General features: G+C 43.1%; 1 protein-coding gene across 11 annotated transcripts in view; it reads left to right on the top strand.

Moving 5' to 3' along the window:
* BCAS3 (BCAS3, microtubule associated cell migration factor) overlaps positions 1-17,980 on the top strand; it is a 317,160-nt gene that overhangs the window by 26,229 nt on the left and 272,951 nt on the right. For all 11 annotated transcript variants that reach the window (XM_027660195.1, XM_027660193.1, XM_027660194.1 and 8 more), the window contains 2 exons: positions 10,043-10,150; positions 11,778-11,854. In XM_027660195.1, the coding sequence (XP_027515996.1) occupies positions 10,043-10,150; positions 11,778-11,854 (185 nt within the window). The remainder of the gene's footprint in view (positions 1-10,042; positions 10,151-11,777; positions 11,855-17,980) is intronic.

Below are 17,980 nucleotides of genomic sequence, written 5' to 3'. Positions count from 1 at the left end.
GGGAAACCAAGCAGGATAATTTTGATTTATTTTAGATTATTAAGGAATAAATGCTGGTTTGAGTGACTGCAGATCTGCCCTCCAGTAGATGATACAGGTAACGAGAGCTAAAAAAAAAAATAGAAGTGCCCATGGCAGGAGGGAAATAAAAGTGTGTGGAGGAGCAGAGGAAGGGAGAAGGGGCAGGGAAGAGAGAACTGAGTAATTGCAGTGTCTGATGGAAGAAACCACCTCTCCTGAGCACAGAACATTTTAAACACTTTAAACCTGATGACTCAAGTGTTTACCCCATCATGCTTAATTATGTGTTACCAAACTTTGTTTCTTGCCTAAAGATTTTTTTTTCCCTCCCTTGTGTTTTGTTTTTTTTTTTTTTTTTTTTTGGTTTTCCCCACTAGCTGAGCAGTTTATCACAGGGAGGGGGCAGAATTCCTGGAAGGAAATGCAAACCAGGCTTGTCTCAGCACAGCTGTGGGTTTGTGGTGGTTCTGGGATTCACTGACTGGCAGCAAAGACACCTCAAAACCCCCTCAGTGCTGCCACCTCTGAGCTGCTGCTGTGGCACCTCAGCTGGTTGTGAAGGAAAGGGGATGGCAGAAATAATCCAAGTATCAAATAATGCTCCTTTTTTTTTTTTTTTTGTTTTAATGACACAGATGATTTCAGTCACCTGGTTTGCAAACAGCTGCTCACAAAGTGCAGCTGAGTCAGCTGGAGGGTGAAGGTGGGAGTGAGCACAGAGGATGGAATTTCTTGGGTTGACTTCAGCCCTGAGCTGTGGCCTCACCCCTTCCTGTAATGTTTTATTCTGTTGCCCACCCCTCTTTTAACAGGGCAAAACAAAGGAGGGGAAAGTCCTACGACTGATTTGTCCCAACCCCCGCGTTCCTGATGGGAATATTTCATCTTCTGTTAATGAATTGTTCAGCAGGAGATGGGAAAAAATATCTTGAATTGCAACCCAGGTCATGGAATCCCAGAACCCCAGACTGGTTTGGCTTGGAAGGGACCTTAAAGATCATGTAATTCCAAGCCCATGCCATGGGCAGGGACACCTCCCACTATCCCAGGTTGCTCCAAGCCCTGTCCAGCCTGGCCTTGGACAATTCCAGGGATCCAGGGGCAGCCACAGCTTCTCTGGGCAACCTGTGCCAGGGCCTTAATGAGATAAGGATCAGGTGTAGCTGATTGAGCAGTGAGTGGCAGAAGATTAAAAAGTCAGAGTTTGGGGCCAGCAGACCTTGTGGAGCTCAGTCAGTTGTCCCCTCTGCAGCCTCTTGGCTCTCCAGCATATATTTTTAGAAAGAAGCATTAATTTGATGGTGTCAAGGGATGGAAAATTTTGGATGACTTGAAGAATTGGATGGAGGTCACTTAAGGGCATGAGAAGCAAGAGGTAATCTTTTTTTAATCATGGGAGGAGAGAGGAAATTAGGGTAAATTAAAGAAGGAGGAGTAGCTGGAGCAAACAAAATGTATAACTTTGGCTAGCCAGCATTTTTTTTTTTTCCCCTGCTGATCTGTTTACAAGGCAAATCAATTGGCAGCAGATTTTCAGGAAGCATGTTTTATTCACATGGCTACTGCAGATTAAATCCTGCTAACCTTAACCCAACTGCAGCTCAGGAATGTGCTCGTGGGAGCGCTCAGGTTTGGGTAGAGAGCAGCTCTGTGTGAGTAAGAATAGAAAAAAGTGATTAAAGCATTAATATTTTCTCACATTAATGTGTTAAAATCTCTGGGCAGTGCTAAAATCCAGTGTCCAGCTCCGAGTGTCTGGTGGCTTTTAATGTTTAAAACGAGTTGGCTGTGAAATGGTTTGTCAAGGAGCAAAGCTTTGGGGAAGGATCCCCCAAGGGAAGGAAGTGCATGAATGGAGCCCTTGTTCACAGTTCTCACACTGCTCAGGGGGACTCTCCCCGGGATATTTTTCCTGGAATGCCTTTGCCCAGGCCGTGGTGATGCCCTGGGCTCACCTGGCAGTGCCAGAGGCTCAGCCATGCCATGGAAAGGGTGTCACCACTCTGGATCTAAACCACAGGGGTGGGCAGCTGGTTGTGATTTTTCCATTGTGTTGGACACCATGACATGGATTTCATGAAGTTTGTTGAATATTTGTGGTCTTTTATTGAAGGCTCCACAAAACTCAGCCGGATTTTTCTCCCCGGCCTCGCTTTTTGAAGGCTCCCAAGCCTGGAGAAGTTTAAATTTCTAGAGAGCAAACTTTAATTGGTTTTGGTCTAAAAAAGTAGAGGAGAACCTTTTAAGCTGGGCAAAGCTGTCTCAGTTCTGTTACCTTTGAGGGATTGAGTCCCTTGTGCTGCTGGAAAACTGTGAGGAATCAGGAACTGCAGAGAGTGGTCGTGTCAGCTGCCTTGCAAAGATTTCCTTCCCTTCCAGCACATGAAAAACATTATCCTTGCAGGAAAATTCAGTTCTTAGCAGGTTCTGTGGTAGCTTTTAGGATCCTGAGAGGTGCAATCCTTGAATAAAGTAGCATAAAATGCTTGCAGTGGTGCTGGATGGGATTGCTGTGTGCTAAAGATGGAATGCTCTTCATCTTAAAAAGAGCTCTTCAGATCCCAGGATTTTTTTTCTTGGGAGTTGTTTCTGTGATTATAATAAACTTCAGCTGGTTTTGTGATGCTGAAGTGGTGTTTACTGGCAATTCTGTGAGTTTTCTCACAGTTCCAAGTGCCAGGAGATGCAGCTTTGGAAGGAATAAGGTGGTGTTTCCATGTGTAAATACCCAGGGTAGGAAAGCTCTGGTGTTCCTCTGCCACACCAAATGTTTGCCTGAATGAACCAGAGTAAGAAATAACCTTTGAACTATAATAAACTGCTAATCTTGGATCAAAACTGGAAGAAAACGACTATTTGGGGTCAAGCTTTGACCAGCTGGTGAGAACTATGGGTAGTTTTGACCTTCTCAAGCTTTTGATTTATGGAGCTGTAAAAAGATAACCCTTTTCCAGGCGATCCTTGGGATAGTGAGGAGATGTCTGAGCCGAGGCACAGTTTCATTTCCCTGCGTGTGACGATCCAGGAGGGGGAGGATAAATGGGAGGATAAATGCACATCCAGATCCAACCAGCTGAAGCACAAAACTCTCCCCAGTAACTCAGAAAGCAGCACCACGGGGAAAAGATAATGCACAGCCCCATTCCAGGGGCTGCTGCTGCTTCCAGGGCCACTCCAAACTCCCCTCCTTAATTACCCCACACTGTAAATGCCATAAAGTTAATTAGAAGAGGAACAAACTCGGCGAAGATAAACGTGGTTTCTCGGGGAGGGGACGGTAGGAACCCGGCGAAGGAGAGGAAATTTCTCTCTGGCAGGGCTCTGGTTGTGGAGCTGGGGTTGAACTTTTTACCCTAATTAGGTCCCCACCGATGCCTGCAGGGCTGGAATCAAAGTGGCCCTTCAGGCCCCGCCGAGCCTCTGATGTGGGGGCCGTTTGTTGTGTGTGTGCCCGGGGAGAGGAAAACGGGAATATTGTGACAGGGTTGCTCCGAATTTCTCAGTTACCACCCACCTCACTTGTTGCCTACAAAAATAGAGTAATTGTTTGCATCTGGGGTGTTTTTTTTGGTCCATCTTGGAAATAACTGTTATAAATCAACGTGACAGAACCGAGGAACGGTCGGGGATTAGGTTTTCTTGTATGTTTGAGGGTTATTTCTGTGTTATATGCTGCAAGAAGGATTTAAAGTGCTTTGCAGACCAGCAATTTCAGGATGATTTAAGTTTTTGGGTTTTTTCTGAGGACCAATCAATCCATAGAAGATGCTGCTTAATCTCTTTTTCTTCCCCTAAATTAGGGCTGTCACTTCTCACTGGTAGTTGGAGCAGCTGATTGCAAACTGCTTCAACTTCCACCCGTTGTGTCTGAATTGTTCCACAACTGCTGCCACTTGAGGAACTCACTGCAGCTTGACAGTATTTGAACTTGGCATCTCTCAGTAAATGCCATTTTCTCTCTTACCCTGAGCTCTCTGAGTCCTTCTCGTCCTTTTTCTTTCCTTCAAAAATATTTCACGCGCAGAGAAAACGTGTGGGGAGTCTGCTGAGCTCAACCATTCACACGTGGAGGAGGCCCCTTTAAAACTCCAAAGTACAGAAAAAGACAATTAAAACATGATAAATGGAATGCAGTAAAATCTGATATCATTATTTTTTTCCTTAGTTCTGTGGGTTGTTTTTTTTTTTTTGAAGCACAATGAATAATATTTTAGTAGCTTTAAAATTCCAAATTTAAATGCAGAACTCAGTAAATGTTTCTTCAGTAATTCAGAATAGAAATTTAGAAGGCTCCTACTTCACGAGAAAGCTGTAAGGCATGTGCTTAAAAATTATCTTGCTTAATCCCTTCTTTCTTTAAGTTCTGACCAGGTAATACATTCAGAATATCACCTGAGGAGACCCCTTGTGCATTTTGGGGTGGTTGCTCATGAACTTGATTTTAAAATGAGTTGTGATTTAAGTTATTAATAGAATATTTGTGCTGTATAATTATCCCATTTTACAGAGGAGGCATTAACAGAATAACACTGAATGTTTCAATCAGTTTGACCTGCACAGTTTGAATGAGTGTATCTGACATTTCAGCATCACTGTGTTGGGTGACTGTCAGTGTGGTATTTCTGTGTACCTTTCCTTGGCAGCTGTAATTCCTCCTGGGAATATCAGCCACATTTAACTATTAAATTACTCCAAATTTAATGAAAAGTTCTCCAGGAAAGGATGTGGCTTCACCGAGAGAAAGGCTGCAACACAAACTAATGCTTTCTTTGGTGTTAAGCGATTTGTGGAGGATTTCAGCTTTAGGAGCAGTTTAAGGAAAAGCAGGAGATTCCTTTTGCTGCCCATGGGGCTCTGTGTTCAGAGGAATTATATTCAGGTATCATTTCATAATGTCAGAGCTTTCGGCGAGTTCATTTACGGTGAGAATTCTGTCGAACAGGGTCTGTGTGGAGTCATAAAGCAAAGCAAGACATAAGAACGTGTAATTAATGGGCACTTGGGGAAAATTGGACCTACCTGGTGTGACCAGAACCTCAGAGCTTTGTTGTTCACGGCACTTTTATGCTTCACCCATCAGATCTGAGCTCATTCCTGCTCAGCTTCGGTTCGTACGCACCCTAAAACCCTCTCATTATTTCTCGGAGATGGGATTGTTTTCAAGCTACTCCAGAGTTGTAATTTGAGCCATATACTAGCATCGGAACAATTAAGGTTTAGCAGAGCCCTCAGCAGCTGACAGATCCCTTCTCATGATCCCTCTCCTGCAACCCGAGGCAGAGGCCGCTTAATTCCGAGGTGATGAAGTGTTGCACAACCCCAGGAGTTCCCTGGGCCGTTAAGGACACCAAGGGCAAACATATTTTAGATGGAACAGGTCGGGGCAAGGGTTTTGTGCTTAATGTTGAATCCCCAAAGTGGTTGGTGCGGGGTTTGGGACGGCGCTGTGGAGCCGCCGGCTTAGCGCGGCCTTTGTTGGGGGCGATGGCAGGTGAGGGCAGGAGATGCCAACGGGCCTGTCAGCCCCGTGAATCACAGGGGGAAAGCACAGGAAGGCAAAAGCAAACCTGAAAACCCAGAGAAATCTGTTACAAGAACCGACAGGATGGGATGTTTGGTCCCTCAGAGTGCTTTTTGCCGTGTTAACAGTAGCAGGTGAAGCCTTTTCAGTGCTGGTTGTTGAGTATTCCCCCACAGAGAAGCCTTCAGTGTTCATGGGCTGCAGAGGAACGGGCCTCAAATACACACAATTAATTGGAGATGTGCTGTGTTAATCAGCTGCCGTCTGTATTACCTGTCCTGTCTTCTGATGAGAAAATACTGTCCATTAAAGTGCCCCAAAATAGAGCAAAAAAAAAAGCTTTGGTGTTAATTTGGAGTGTTGGAAGTCAGGGCCTGGTTGTGGCTCCACAGGATTCTCTGCTTGGTGAGATTTGGCTGGAGCTGAAGATGTTTCCACCCTCAGTTTGCCCTCAGAGTTGTGCCCCCAAAATTCTGATCTTTTCCTATTAAGCTGTGACATCTGGCTGTTGATCTGCAAAGATTGCTACACTGTTGGTTTTGGGCCATCTTGGATGATCTTGAAGGTCTTTGTGGCTGTTTTGGCAGTACAAATGACTTCATTTCATTCATTGCATTTATTTCAGTGGTGAATTCTACTTTGACAGTAAAGAAGGGCAAGACGACTCTTTAAATTTACTTAATTTTGTGGTTTTGGAGGAAACATCTGCCAGATTGTAGCTTAATCATAGAAATCATGCAGCTGATCATAGAAATGTTAACCTTTGGTAGAGGTGTGATAAATGCAGCTGGGTTCTGCTCTGAAGTTAATCTGTGCTCTCAAATGTTTACAGAAATCTCTCCAGTTTTGTGTATGTTTGTAGAATGACCAAAGGCAGCCAGTGCAGGTTTGTAAATTGGGTATAAAAGCACTGTTTGGTTTCACACAAGCAAAGTCTCCTCCAGAATATACCAGAAGAAATGATTGTGATCTGCAAGTGGAGCTCCAGCTGCGCTTCCCCTCCGCGATGGCCACGGCCAAGTGAACCTTGTAGGGAAACGAATCTCTGGAGACGCCGCTGATCTCCCTGGATTAACTCACTGGGAATGTGATGGGACAGCTCTGTTTGGGAACATGTGGCACGTCTCAGTGGAGTGGAAAGTGTGTCACACTCGGGTCTCCCTGCAAAGGCCGCAGCTGAAAAGGCAGCTCGTGCTGCGTTTCCCGCTCCGGCGCCGGGAATGCCGCGGGATGGGGATGGGCTGCTGGGGGGCTGTGAGCAGCTCCATGGGTGGGGATGGGCTGCTGAGGGGCTGTGAGCAGCTCCAGGCAGCTGGAAATTTAATAACAAACCCAAAACAACCCCCTCAAAGTCTCTTCTGATGATGAGAGTGAGGAATGTTACGGGCAGAGAACACGACTGCTGGGAATGCCGGAGTGGGAAGAGCTGCCAGAACAAGAGTGATTTGGGGGTTTCCAAGTGTTTTAATATCTACAAGGATTCCCCTTTTACTGTCTCTGTGAGCTGCTGGTCCTGTCCTTGTGGTATCTGTTGCAATAACACCAATATGTGCACAAACCTCTCTGTTATGTGCCCGTGAGATGATGAAAATGGTGAAGTAAAGGATAAAGTGGAACTTTTTTTCTTGGGCTGACAGAGTTGATCAGAAAGTTTGAGGGAGATGCAACAGTGATGTTTGTGTCTCTTGGTGTTTAGCACAAATATTTTAGTGCTGTATCAAATAATTCCCTGCCTTGTATTTAAAGGATTAGATTTTAGTAACATGTGTCTAAGGTTGGTACAGGTTTTTCTTATTTAGAAATAAGTGTTCCCATGCTTTTCTGCAAATTTGTGGTGCACTTAAAATGTCTCTGCTGCTTTGTATTTCTCTGGTGCACATACATTTTGAGGGAAGTGGCACTTTCTCAAAAATCTTCCCCTGCTTTTCCTGGTTTGGAATGAATCTGTTAAGTACCATGAATTAGAAAATTACTTACAGAGTGTTTTCAAGCTTTTATTGTGCAAGGGTGGGATGTAGAGAGCCCATTAGATAATGAAAGTCTCAGTGAAAGCTTTTTCTGCAGTGGTGTTTAAGGAATGAATAGTTGAATTTTCTTTTTTTTTTTTTTTTTTTAAGTTTTCATTCTGGTGTGCATCCTTCAGAAAGAAGTTGAGAATTGCAGTACTGATGAGGGCTCAGAGGACTAGGGCTGGAAAACAAACCTTACAACTTCAGGCTTAAAAGTCCTTTTCACTCTATTAGTTATTGCCTGGATTGCTCTGGGTTATTAGTGACTTACACAAAAGATAAGTGAATGCAATGAGCTTTTCTGTGTTGTTGACAGAGACACAGAGGCCAAAAAGCAGAATATGTATAAATTCTGTCTTGCACTGAGAAGTGATTTCATAAAAATGAAACGATCTAAATGTTGGAACAACTCACCATAAAAATAGAGGCCCCATTGTTGGTCAAAGTCTTTTCAGACAAGATTGGGTTGCTTGGTAAAGAATCATTTCTTTGAGCTTCTGGGACGTTCTGTGCGTGGCCTGGAAAGAGAAGATGGTCCTTCTGGTCTTGAAATCTGTTAATCTGAGCAAACTTTCAGGGCCCTTGAGGAGAACAGCATTGCCTTTGTGGCCTCAACATATTAATAATATTACTCCAAAGATCACAATCAAATCGTGCTTCACCTTCCCAGTAGAAAGGTTCAGGCTGGGTTTTTCCCAATATACAATTAACTAACTCTGTCCTCTGGTTTTGTTTTGCTTTTCTTCCCTTTCAGAGTGCTGACCTGTCCATACTTCATGTCCCAGGCCAGTTTGGACAGGGTTTGGAGCACCCTGATCTGTGGGAGGTATCTCTGCCTGTGGCAGGGGGTGGAACTGGATGAGCTTTTAAAGCCCTTCCAACCCAACCCCTTCTGGAATTCTGTGATTCCATGATAATACTTGGTTGTTGGCACTTGAACTCTGTTACTGGGTTTTACCCAGTGTGGTTGAAAAAACCACTGGTAGGAGGGTCTTACCATGGTCAGCCAAAGGAAAGGTGTGACAAAATAATAATAATTATTATTGTCATTTGAGCGACAGGATTGTCACCCACAACTTGGAAAAATAGAACTGTTCAGCACAGGCTGGTGTGGAAATAGTGATTTTATCAATTCTACTGAGAGAATTCTATCTGTATCAACTTTGGTGATTCCTGATTTGAAATCAGGGTCTGTGTGCCCTTCTAGCAACATCACTATTTGCTGTGGGTAACAAATTACTTTAATTAAAGAAGGTTTTTGTGTTTTCAAGCAGCAATGAACCTTAATGTATTGGGATTAGACTGTTTCACTGTTTTAAAAGTGTTTTTTGAAGAGCCTTTGAAATGCTGGAAGTAATAAATAGCACCCTCTAGTCCTTAGCCCGGGTATGTGCCTAGAAAAATGTATATTTTGGGAAGAACTGAAGTAGGCAAAATGTCAAGACTTATTTTTTTCCTGTTATTTCTGTGCCAGTTGTGTTTCTGTGCATGTCCTGGGTGTCACCCATTGCTGGATGAACCAGTTCATTATCTGGAGGCACAAACAGTTGGCATTTGTGCCCCAGCCCTCCTGGACGTTCTCGGGCAGCTCTGAGGGTGTCGTGGCAGGAATCGTGTTAAACTCTGTAAAATAAAGCAGATCTGGGCAAGGGGGAAACACCCTCTTTTTACCAATGCTCAGGAGATGTTTGCACAGCTGGCAGCTCGTGCTCCCTCCTGTTCCTTGACCCAGGAGGAGCCAACATTTTAATGTGTTCCTGGAGGGGGAAGAAGGTGTTGTGGAACGGAGCTGCCACATCAAAGCCTCTGCTCAGCCTGGAAAATGGTTTCCACCACTGCCTTCCCCGGCCCTATCAGAGCACTCAGCACTTTCTCCCACTCAGCCTTTTTATTAAGAAATGGCCTGGAGAGGGTTTTATTTATATTGAAATGATAAAAGTGACGCAGAGCAGTTGAAAAGATCTGTGTGGCTCAAGAGACGAGGCCGTCAGAGATGTGATGTGAGTTCTGGGTGATGTGCCCCTATCAAACCAAACCATGTGGGTGAAGGAATTCCTCCCTGGAGGACAGTGTTGCTCTCTGGAGTAGTTTTTGACTGGAATGTTGTCTAAAATTTCCTGGCTTGTATTTTGCTGCTGTTTCAAAGTCTTCCTCGTGGTAGGAAAAATCATGTGTTTGATCAGTGATTGCACAATAAAGGTTCATGACCATTGTGGAGATCATAATTCAGTTTTCAATAGACCTTCCCTCTGTAGAAGGCTTATATTGACCCTTTGTTCTCCAGCATTTCTCCTTGGATTGCTGGAATTACGAGTCCAACCTTGGGTCAAGGATTGGACTTGATGGTCTTGGAGGTCTTTTCCAAGTTTAAAGACTCTGTGATTTTTTCCTTCAGCGTGCTCAGCAATATAAGGAGGCTGAAATAATTAAAAAGCAAATTTTAAAATATCCTTATTTCCATTAAAATCTCTTTTTTTTAAATTCCTTTCAGCACCAGCCCTCCCTACTGCTGTGTGGATCTGTATTCCCTGAGAACAGGAGAGATGGTCAAGTCCATCCAGTTCAAAACTCCCATTTATGACCTCCACTGCAACAAGAGGTAAGGAGGGGGTTATTCTGCATTGCTTCTGTGTTAGGGCATGGAAAATTTCAATAATAAATACAATTATTCTGTCTTTCCTGCAAACACAGCTTTGGTTCTGCATTTCTCAAGGAATATTTCAGCTGGGATCTCCCAATGTGCTTCCCCAATGGCTTTTGTTTAAGGAACTCAGACCATTTTGCATCTGAAATAATTTAAGCTCCTTTCAGGGTGAACAGGAATCATTGAAATCCTTGATCATCCACCTACAGCTGGAGAAATGGGATCATGGAGAGTTTAACCAGCACTAAAGAGTTTATGTCCCTCTCCTTTGGGCTCCCTTGTTGTGTCAGACTCTACCTTCCTGCACAAAGCATTCCTGGTGTGCAGCCTGTGGTTTACAGGGAATGATGTTCCAGTGAGTCAAATATTAAAGCTGCATCTCTCAGTTGGGATGGGGAGAAAACAGGCTGAGGATCCCAGAGCTCAGACAGAATCTCTCGTGCCCACGGAATCACGAGTTCGGTTCTTTCTGAGTTAATTTTAAATATTCACATCTCTGCCAGACACGCACAAAACTGAACCCCCTTGTGGTTTTTAAGGCAGAAGAGGAGTCCCAGGATCCCTGTGGGAGGATCTGGCTGATCCCTTGGCACTGCTGGTGGGAGGATTTGGGGCAGGGACTCTGCTCCCAGCCCGTGGTGCTGACGTTGGTGCTCCTCTCGCTCCTGGGTTGGTCCCTGCCTGTCCTCAGGTCCCCCTGGACGTGGTGCAATCATATCCCTGGCTTAAAGGGAGGGCACTGAGGGAAGAAATTCCTGCTTTCCTTTGGAAATACCCCTTTGCTGCCAGAACTGATGGTCCTTCACCAAGGCAGGTGGATAATACAAATAAGCAAGAGTAAGACGTGGTTTATTCCAGCCTGTCATACAAGAGTTAAAAAACTTGCTTTGGGGAAGTTCTCAGTGTGGCAGAAGGTGTATCCTGGTTATAAAGCTTCCACATCTGCGTCTTTGGCCTCAATTTTTTAGGCAGCAAAGTGTTTCCTGCTTGGTTACATGGGGATTTTGCTCTTTAGTTCAGGTAATGAGGTGATTTTACAATAAAAGTGTGTCATGTACAAGCAAATACATAAACATACACCTGTAATTTTGCTTATTGACACAAGTTCTGCTTCTCTCAGCTGTGTTTGTGTGCTGATGTTCTTGGTATTAAACCCTTCCCTGCTCTTAGTAAATGAAATGGTTTAATAACTTTGCAGTGAGATGGGCAATGGGATTATTTCAAATTTAGCTCCTGTTCTGCCCGTCGTTGATTTGATTGTTATTCGAGTCAGTGAAAGTAATTCAGGTTTTGTTGTTTTGTTTTTTTTTTCAATCCCATCCTTTGTTTTTAATGGAGCTTTTACTGCAGGAGGCAGATCATAAATGTGTTGCTGGGCATCAGATGTGTTGTGCTTCCTGAAGTGAAGGTCGTGTGGTCGGGAGGGGAGAGAACCCTCAATAACTGCCAGGGGTGGGTAACGTGGCACTTCATCACTGCAGAGTTTCCATCGATGCTTTTGAAATAATTACATTTAGATATTGAATCTTTAAGCCCATGCATTTAATGCCTGCAGCACGTGTTCCCCTTTCTGTGTTTGCAGGATCCTGGTCGTGGTCCTGCAGGAGAAAATCGCTGCCTTTGACAGCTGCACCTTCACCAAAAAGTTCTTCGTTACCAGTATGTAAAAAAAAACCACCAAAACTTTCTTTCTTTTTTTTTTTTCTAAAAAAAAGAAAACTGGTTATTCTGTGCTTTGTTTTGTTTCTGAATCCTCAAGGCAGGTCTCCGTGTCTTCCTTTGGAGTTTCAGGAAATCTCCTGCTCCAGAAGCCCCCAAAATGTGTTACTCCTTGAATCCTCATCTCCTTTCTATATTTATTATTGCTGTGACTAATTTCTTGCTGTTGTGAATTATTAATTATCAATTTAGCACGTTGACATCCAGAAGCACTTGAAGAATTCTTTTGTTCATTCTGTACAAATACATGTAAAAGCCTCAGGACTGGAATTTCAGATCATCCACATAAGCAGCAATTAAAACCACATCCACAGTGATCTGCCCACTGTTCATTTTTGGTTGTTCTTTAGCCCCAGGTACATTGTTTGTTTGTTTTTTTGATGTGTCCTTATTTTACCAGGCCCCAAAGCTCCAGCAGCTCATGATTTATTTGGAAAGGTCGGAGTTTTATTATTCCAAAGGAGAGTGTGAATTTTTCTGGATGTATTTTTCGTCACAATTGGAAAAGTTCTAAATTATCTTTTGTGTTATCTGTGTATTTATAGGAAAATCTCATTGGGAGAAGCTGCTTCTTGGGATGGTTTGAGGGAAAGCAACTTTCTGCAGTAATATTAAAGTTGCCAATAGGTGTCAGGTTCTTCCTATCCATGGATGGAAGATCCTGGAAATCTGCTGGGGTTCAGTGACAGGAACCAAGTGGGGAAAGACTTATTTGTGTCCTTCTATTCCTTACTCCTCTTGGAATGAGAATTAGGGTACCAGCCTTGCTTTATTTTGAATCCAAAGTAAAAAAAAAAACAACCCTCAGTAAAATGTGTATTTTGAGAATTTTGATGCTTTTTTCGTTCCAGTTACTTTGTTGTGGATTTTTTTTTTTTTTAAAGATACTGCAGTTGTTTTCAGACATTAATTCACTGACCTGTATTTTGAGGAACAGGGTAATCCTATTCCTTACCCTGACTTTGATTTGCAGTGCATTTTTAATGGAACAGCAGTGGAACTTAGAGGACAAAATAAAACTTTGGGAGATAAGGAGCAAATGAGTTGAAAAATCCCAACCTCCTGAGCTGTCACTAATCACAGTTCATTTCTCAAGCTGTGCTGCATTTTTAATATGAGAAACTCAAGATTTTCTCTAACTGTTACATTCCTGGGGTCCCAAATTTGATTAGGAACACCCTCGTTTTTGGGGTGTTTTGGACCATCCCAGCCCCTCTCAGCTCGACAGTGGCCTGTGCCCCAGTGAGTGGGCAAATCCAGGTGCTTTTTCCCTGGATAACTGGGTTTCTGGGAGCTGTGCCCAGGGTTCTGCAGCTCCCTGGTTTCCCAGGGTGGGTGTCGTGCCCCGACACGCCGGGGCTGCAGCAAAGCTTTTGTCTGAGCTTTCCCCATTTCATGTGCTGAAATCTCCTCCACCTGAGAGTGGAGCTTTAAAGGCTTAAGTTACTGTGCTGGGCTTGGAATGGGATGTAAATGAGCTGCAGGGATTTTTGGGAGGCAGCCAACTGGCCACAACTGGGCTCTCTTGCTGCCTTTTTAAAAAAAAAAAAATTATTGCAAGACAGTGCCAGTTTAAATTGAAAAAGTAAAAATCCCCGAATAGGAAGCTCAGGAAAAGGTCTTTTAAACTCTTTGTTGCTATTCTTGGAGCATCCCTGCTCCTCAGGACAGCCTGAGGAGCATCTGGAGTCACCCTGGTCACCTCAGCTGGACAGTGGCTGTGACAATGTCACCGCCTGCCCAGGGAATTCCTCAGCATGAAGAGGATTCTCAGCTGTGATATTTGACTGCTTTTGGTCCTAAAAGGTCAAAAATATTAATGAGGATCACTGGCTCTCTGAAGACTTTTTTTTTTTTTTACCATTTAAGCCAATGTAGGAAAAAAAAAAATCTTATTTTTCAAGCTGGTTTGGTTGTGATGTGGAAATCACATCTTCCATCAGAACCAACCCCATGGTGTGGGAGCCTTGGAACCTCCCTGAGGCAGCTCAAAGGCAAACATCCAGCAGAAGCTCTGGCCCATTTTGTTGGCTACACATAGAAATCAACTGCAGAAGGTACAATTAAAAGCAGTGTCAGGAATTCTGAAGTCCCTCAGAAATGCTAATGCAGCTGCCTTGCACGTGAGGAGTGTTTGTCTTTCTGTTTTTTGGGGGTTTTTTTTTGTGGTTGAATGTGTAGCTTAATATATTGTTACAATAAATACACCATAAAATATTCAGGATGTAGAACACGGGCGAGTTCGTGCTGCCGTTGGAATGTTTAGCTCCTGCATTTCCTGCTTTTTTCTGGAGCAAATTTGACATAGTACTAACCTTTCTTTTCCCCTCTGCATGGGATTAGATGGAAATGAGCTGATTTGACCGGGCTGGCTGAGATCCAGCAGGTTTTATTTGTGCCTTTTGTAACAGAACCTCGGGGTACAGGTGCTCCAGCCTTGGCTGAGGGGATTTAAGGCAGGTGCTTAAAGGTGGAGGGAAAACATACTGGAGCCATTGTGGAAAAATGACCAGGATATCCCATAATCTACCCTGTGGGGTGTTGTGATTTTTAAATGGGAAGGCAGAGCATGGGTCTGCAGAGAGCCTGTGGCACTGACTTCCATCCACCACTGTTCTCCCAGCTCCTTTTCCCTAGGAAAGGCCTTGCTCCAAGGGGAGGATAAAGCCAAGCAGTAACCTCACATCCTGCCCTGGTTTAAGTGCTCACGTGGCCAAACTAAAAAAGAAATTAATTTGATGCTTATGATCAGAAAGTGTTGCCTTTCCTAGTTGTGAGTGTCAAGGTGTGGATTTAAAATAGATTTTTTTTTAATAATTAAGGGTTTTATTGTGGCTCGTTTCGGAGCCTTTTTGAACTCTGCACATGATCAGAAACCAGAGTGATGTAGAGGCTTCCTCCCCCCTCCTTTGCTCTGAACAATAGCTGCAGAAAAGCTGAATTTCATTGATTTCTATTCCATCAGTGCTCCCTCAACCCATCTCCAAAACTGCTTACTGAGTGAGCGCTGATGGTTATGATGGATACTTTCTTCTCTGTGAAGAATATCCTTCCCACCCCCTGGGCCCTGGCTAAAGATGAGCACTGATAACATCATGCATGTGGCATCATCTCTGGGGCTGATAACAAGAGCCTGCTCAGGTTCTCCTGCCCTTCCACTCCTCATATTGATAAATCCTCCATCCATCATTCCCCAGGGATGGAGACAGTTATTGCAGCCATTAGCTGGCACCACATTTCTATTGATGCTGCTTAGAGCCCTGAGAGGTCATTTTCCAGATTTTAGTCAGAGTATTTCACTGTGTGGAAAGGTCTCCAAAGGCTCACCCAACCACAGGCCTAAAGTTATTGGGTGGATGTTGGATGCACCTCTCCAAGGAAGGGAAAAACCCCAAACAAAAGGGTGTTGGATGCTCTAATTTGGACTTGGTGTTGCTGTTTGCACTGACATTCACACTGGGTGGTTTCAGTTTGTCAGGAAATCATCTTTTTGGGGCATTTCTGGTAGAATTCCTTTCCCTGAAGGGCTCCCAGGGAGCAGTTGGAGCTCTTTGCTTTGAAGTGAAAAACACTGGACGTCTTATGAAAAGGTTTAATGGCTGAAGAGTCACGTTCTTGAGGAAGTTCTGAGTGTACATTTCCCTCCTCAGCTGTGCCCAGTGAGTGGCATTTATCCTGGTTATCCCACACAGAATAATTGGGATAATCATTGCCAGGATTCCTGTGTCTGGGGAGGGAGATGGAAAGTCCTGGAGGCAGGTGGGGAACAGCTCCTGAGTCACAGTATTTTCTTGATCAGTGAAGAGGAGCCGAGTGTGTCCCTGTGAATTTAAACACTTTTTATCTTTATGCACACTCATATATATGAACACATAACCCTTCATGTCATTTTTATGTCCCTTGCCTGAGAAATGTTGATTTGATCTTGCTTTTACTTTTTAACAGCGTTTTATTTGTAAGAGTGTTTCTTCCTGGCTGTGGGAACTGGTGTCTCACCATTCCAGGATGATGCTGAAAGACTTTCTGAAGGGGTTTTTTAGGGCAGATTTATGGAAACAAATGGCTTGGCTGCTCACAGGAGGTTTTGCTACGTTGCAGGAAAATAGAAATACAACACAAAAACTGCAGCAAGTCCCCGAGATGTGAATCTGTCACATCTCCTGGCTTTGACAGTTGTAAAAATTACATGTAAAACAGAAAGTGCTGTTTGTTTCTAGACAAGTTATTTTTATCTAAAGCACCCAAATCCTTAATGTTAAAGGCCAAACAAAGCCATCTCACTCACATTGTCCTGCCCAGGAACAGCAACCTCAGTGCTAATGTTGTTATTTATCACTGTCCAAGTCTCTGAACAAAAAAAAGAGAACCTGAGATTAAACATTGTCCTGAAATCAGGCAAATTTGTGCTAAATTAAACAGCCAGGCCTAAGGAACATTAAGGGTATTTTTGGTAAAAGCTCTGGGGTTGGTCTTGGACCTTTAGAGTAACAGTAAAATCATAGAATATCCTGAGCAGGAAGGGTCACAGTGGGATCATCAAAGTCCAGATGCTTAAAACTGTCCTGATAGAGAGGACAGGGAAATAGTAAAAATATCTCTGTAGTGAAAATAATAGTAATAGCAACAATAATAACTATAATAATGCTAGTAATGGTAATAATGCTAATAATAATGATGATAATTTAAAAAAAAAAATCTGTGGTACTTCCACAATCCTGTGTGAGGGAATTCAGTTCTTCTGCTCCAGGACAGCACAAAATCATGGAATGGGTTGGAAGGGACCTTAAAGCTCATCTCCTTCTCCCACCCATTTTATGGGTGATGCTTGAACAGAAGGAAGTACAAGAACAATAGAAGAGTTTTGGAAAGTATGTGACAGCATGAGAGGAATAACATTTACACGGGGCCTTTCATCTAGGAGGGACCCAGAGGAATTTATAAACAATATTACTTTATACAGTTTATAAACAAACAAAAAAATTGATTTGCTAAAAAAGAACCAAAACCAAAACAACAAAACCAAAAAACAACCCAACAAAAAATATTAGATAAAACAACTTTTATGATTTGTTTTCCTTGGAATAAACAATACTTTTGCTGCAACAGTATCACTGTAGCAGTTATTTATTGGATATTCCCTGTCTGTGCTCCCCCTCATGGATCTGCTTTCTGGAGTGCAGTTCTTGAGGATGTAGTTGTGTAATTCCATTCCTGTGGAGTGCTGTGTGTTTTGTAAGGCCCAGGCAAGAGTTACACATTGATTATTAGAGAAGCAGCACAGCTTTAGTGGGTTCTTGGAGCTATTTATTTAAAAATACACAGTGTCACTGCTTCACTGATTTTTAGTGATATCCAGCAAGTCCCTTGGATGATTAAAAGCAGATAATTTTGGCTTAAACGAGTTCCTCCTTTTGGAGCCTGCCTTCCCCAGCATTCCTGGTGTTTGCTGATTGTATCCCATCCCAGTGTCATGGTCATCAGACCTGAGAGATGCCATTTGGTTTATTGTTGGCTTATGGATATGAATTTCCAAAGGGTGGAAGGGATTTTCATAATTAGCACAAGGGTAATAATTGAAAAATAATATAAGATAAATGTACCTTCTCTTTGCTCACTCACTAAGCAAATATTTATGTAGCTCTTTGGAGAACTGGAAGCAACTTCTGACATTCCTGTATTCTCAGTAAAACCAAATATATAAAATGAGCAGAGCAGCAGAGATGTTCGAAGCATCTTTGAATCCAATTAATCATAATAATCCAATTTCAGATGATCATTTTATAACCTTGTTATTCAAAAAAGGGAAGAAACTAAGAAACTGTAGCACTAAAGAATTTTATCTGTGATACTGTTTTGGTGTAGGTACAACGTGTGTCTTGGAAATGGGAAGACCAAGGCACAGGATATGAGGTACCAGGGTGTTCTTAGCCAAGTCCTTGTTTGGAGGGAGCCTGTTTTGTGCTCCTCAGTGTTACCTAGTTGGAATTTTTGGCCGTAGGAACTGAATCAAATGAGCAGAAAAACTTGCACTTCCATTCTGATTTTCAAATTACGATTTTTCTACTT

The sequence above is a fragment of the Corapipo altera genome, unplaced genomic scaffold, assembly GCF_003945725.1.
Source record: "Corapipo altera isolate COAL_440 unplaced genomic scaffold, ASM394572v1 271, whole genome shotgun sequence".
Classification (NCBI taxonomy): Eukaryota; Metazoa; Chordata; class Aves; order Passeriformes; family Pipridae; genus Corapipo; species Corapipo altera.
This window is presented reverse-complemented; position numbering and strand designations above follow the sequence as displayed.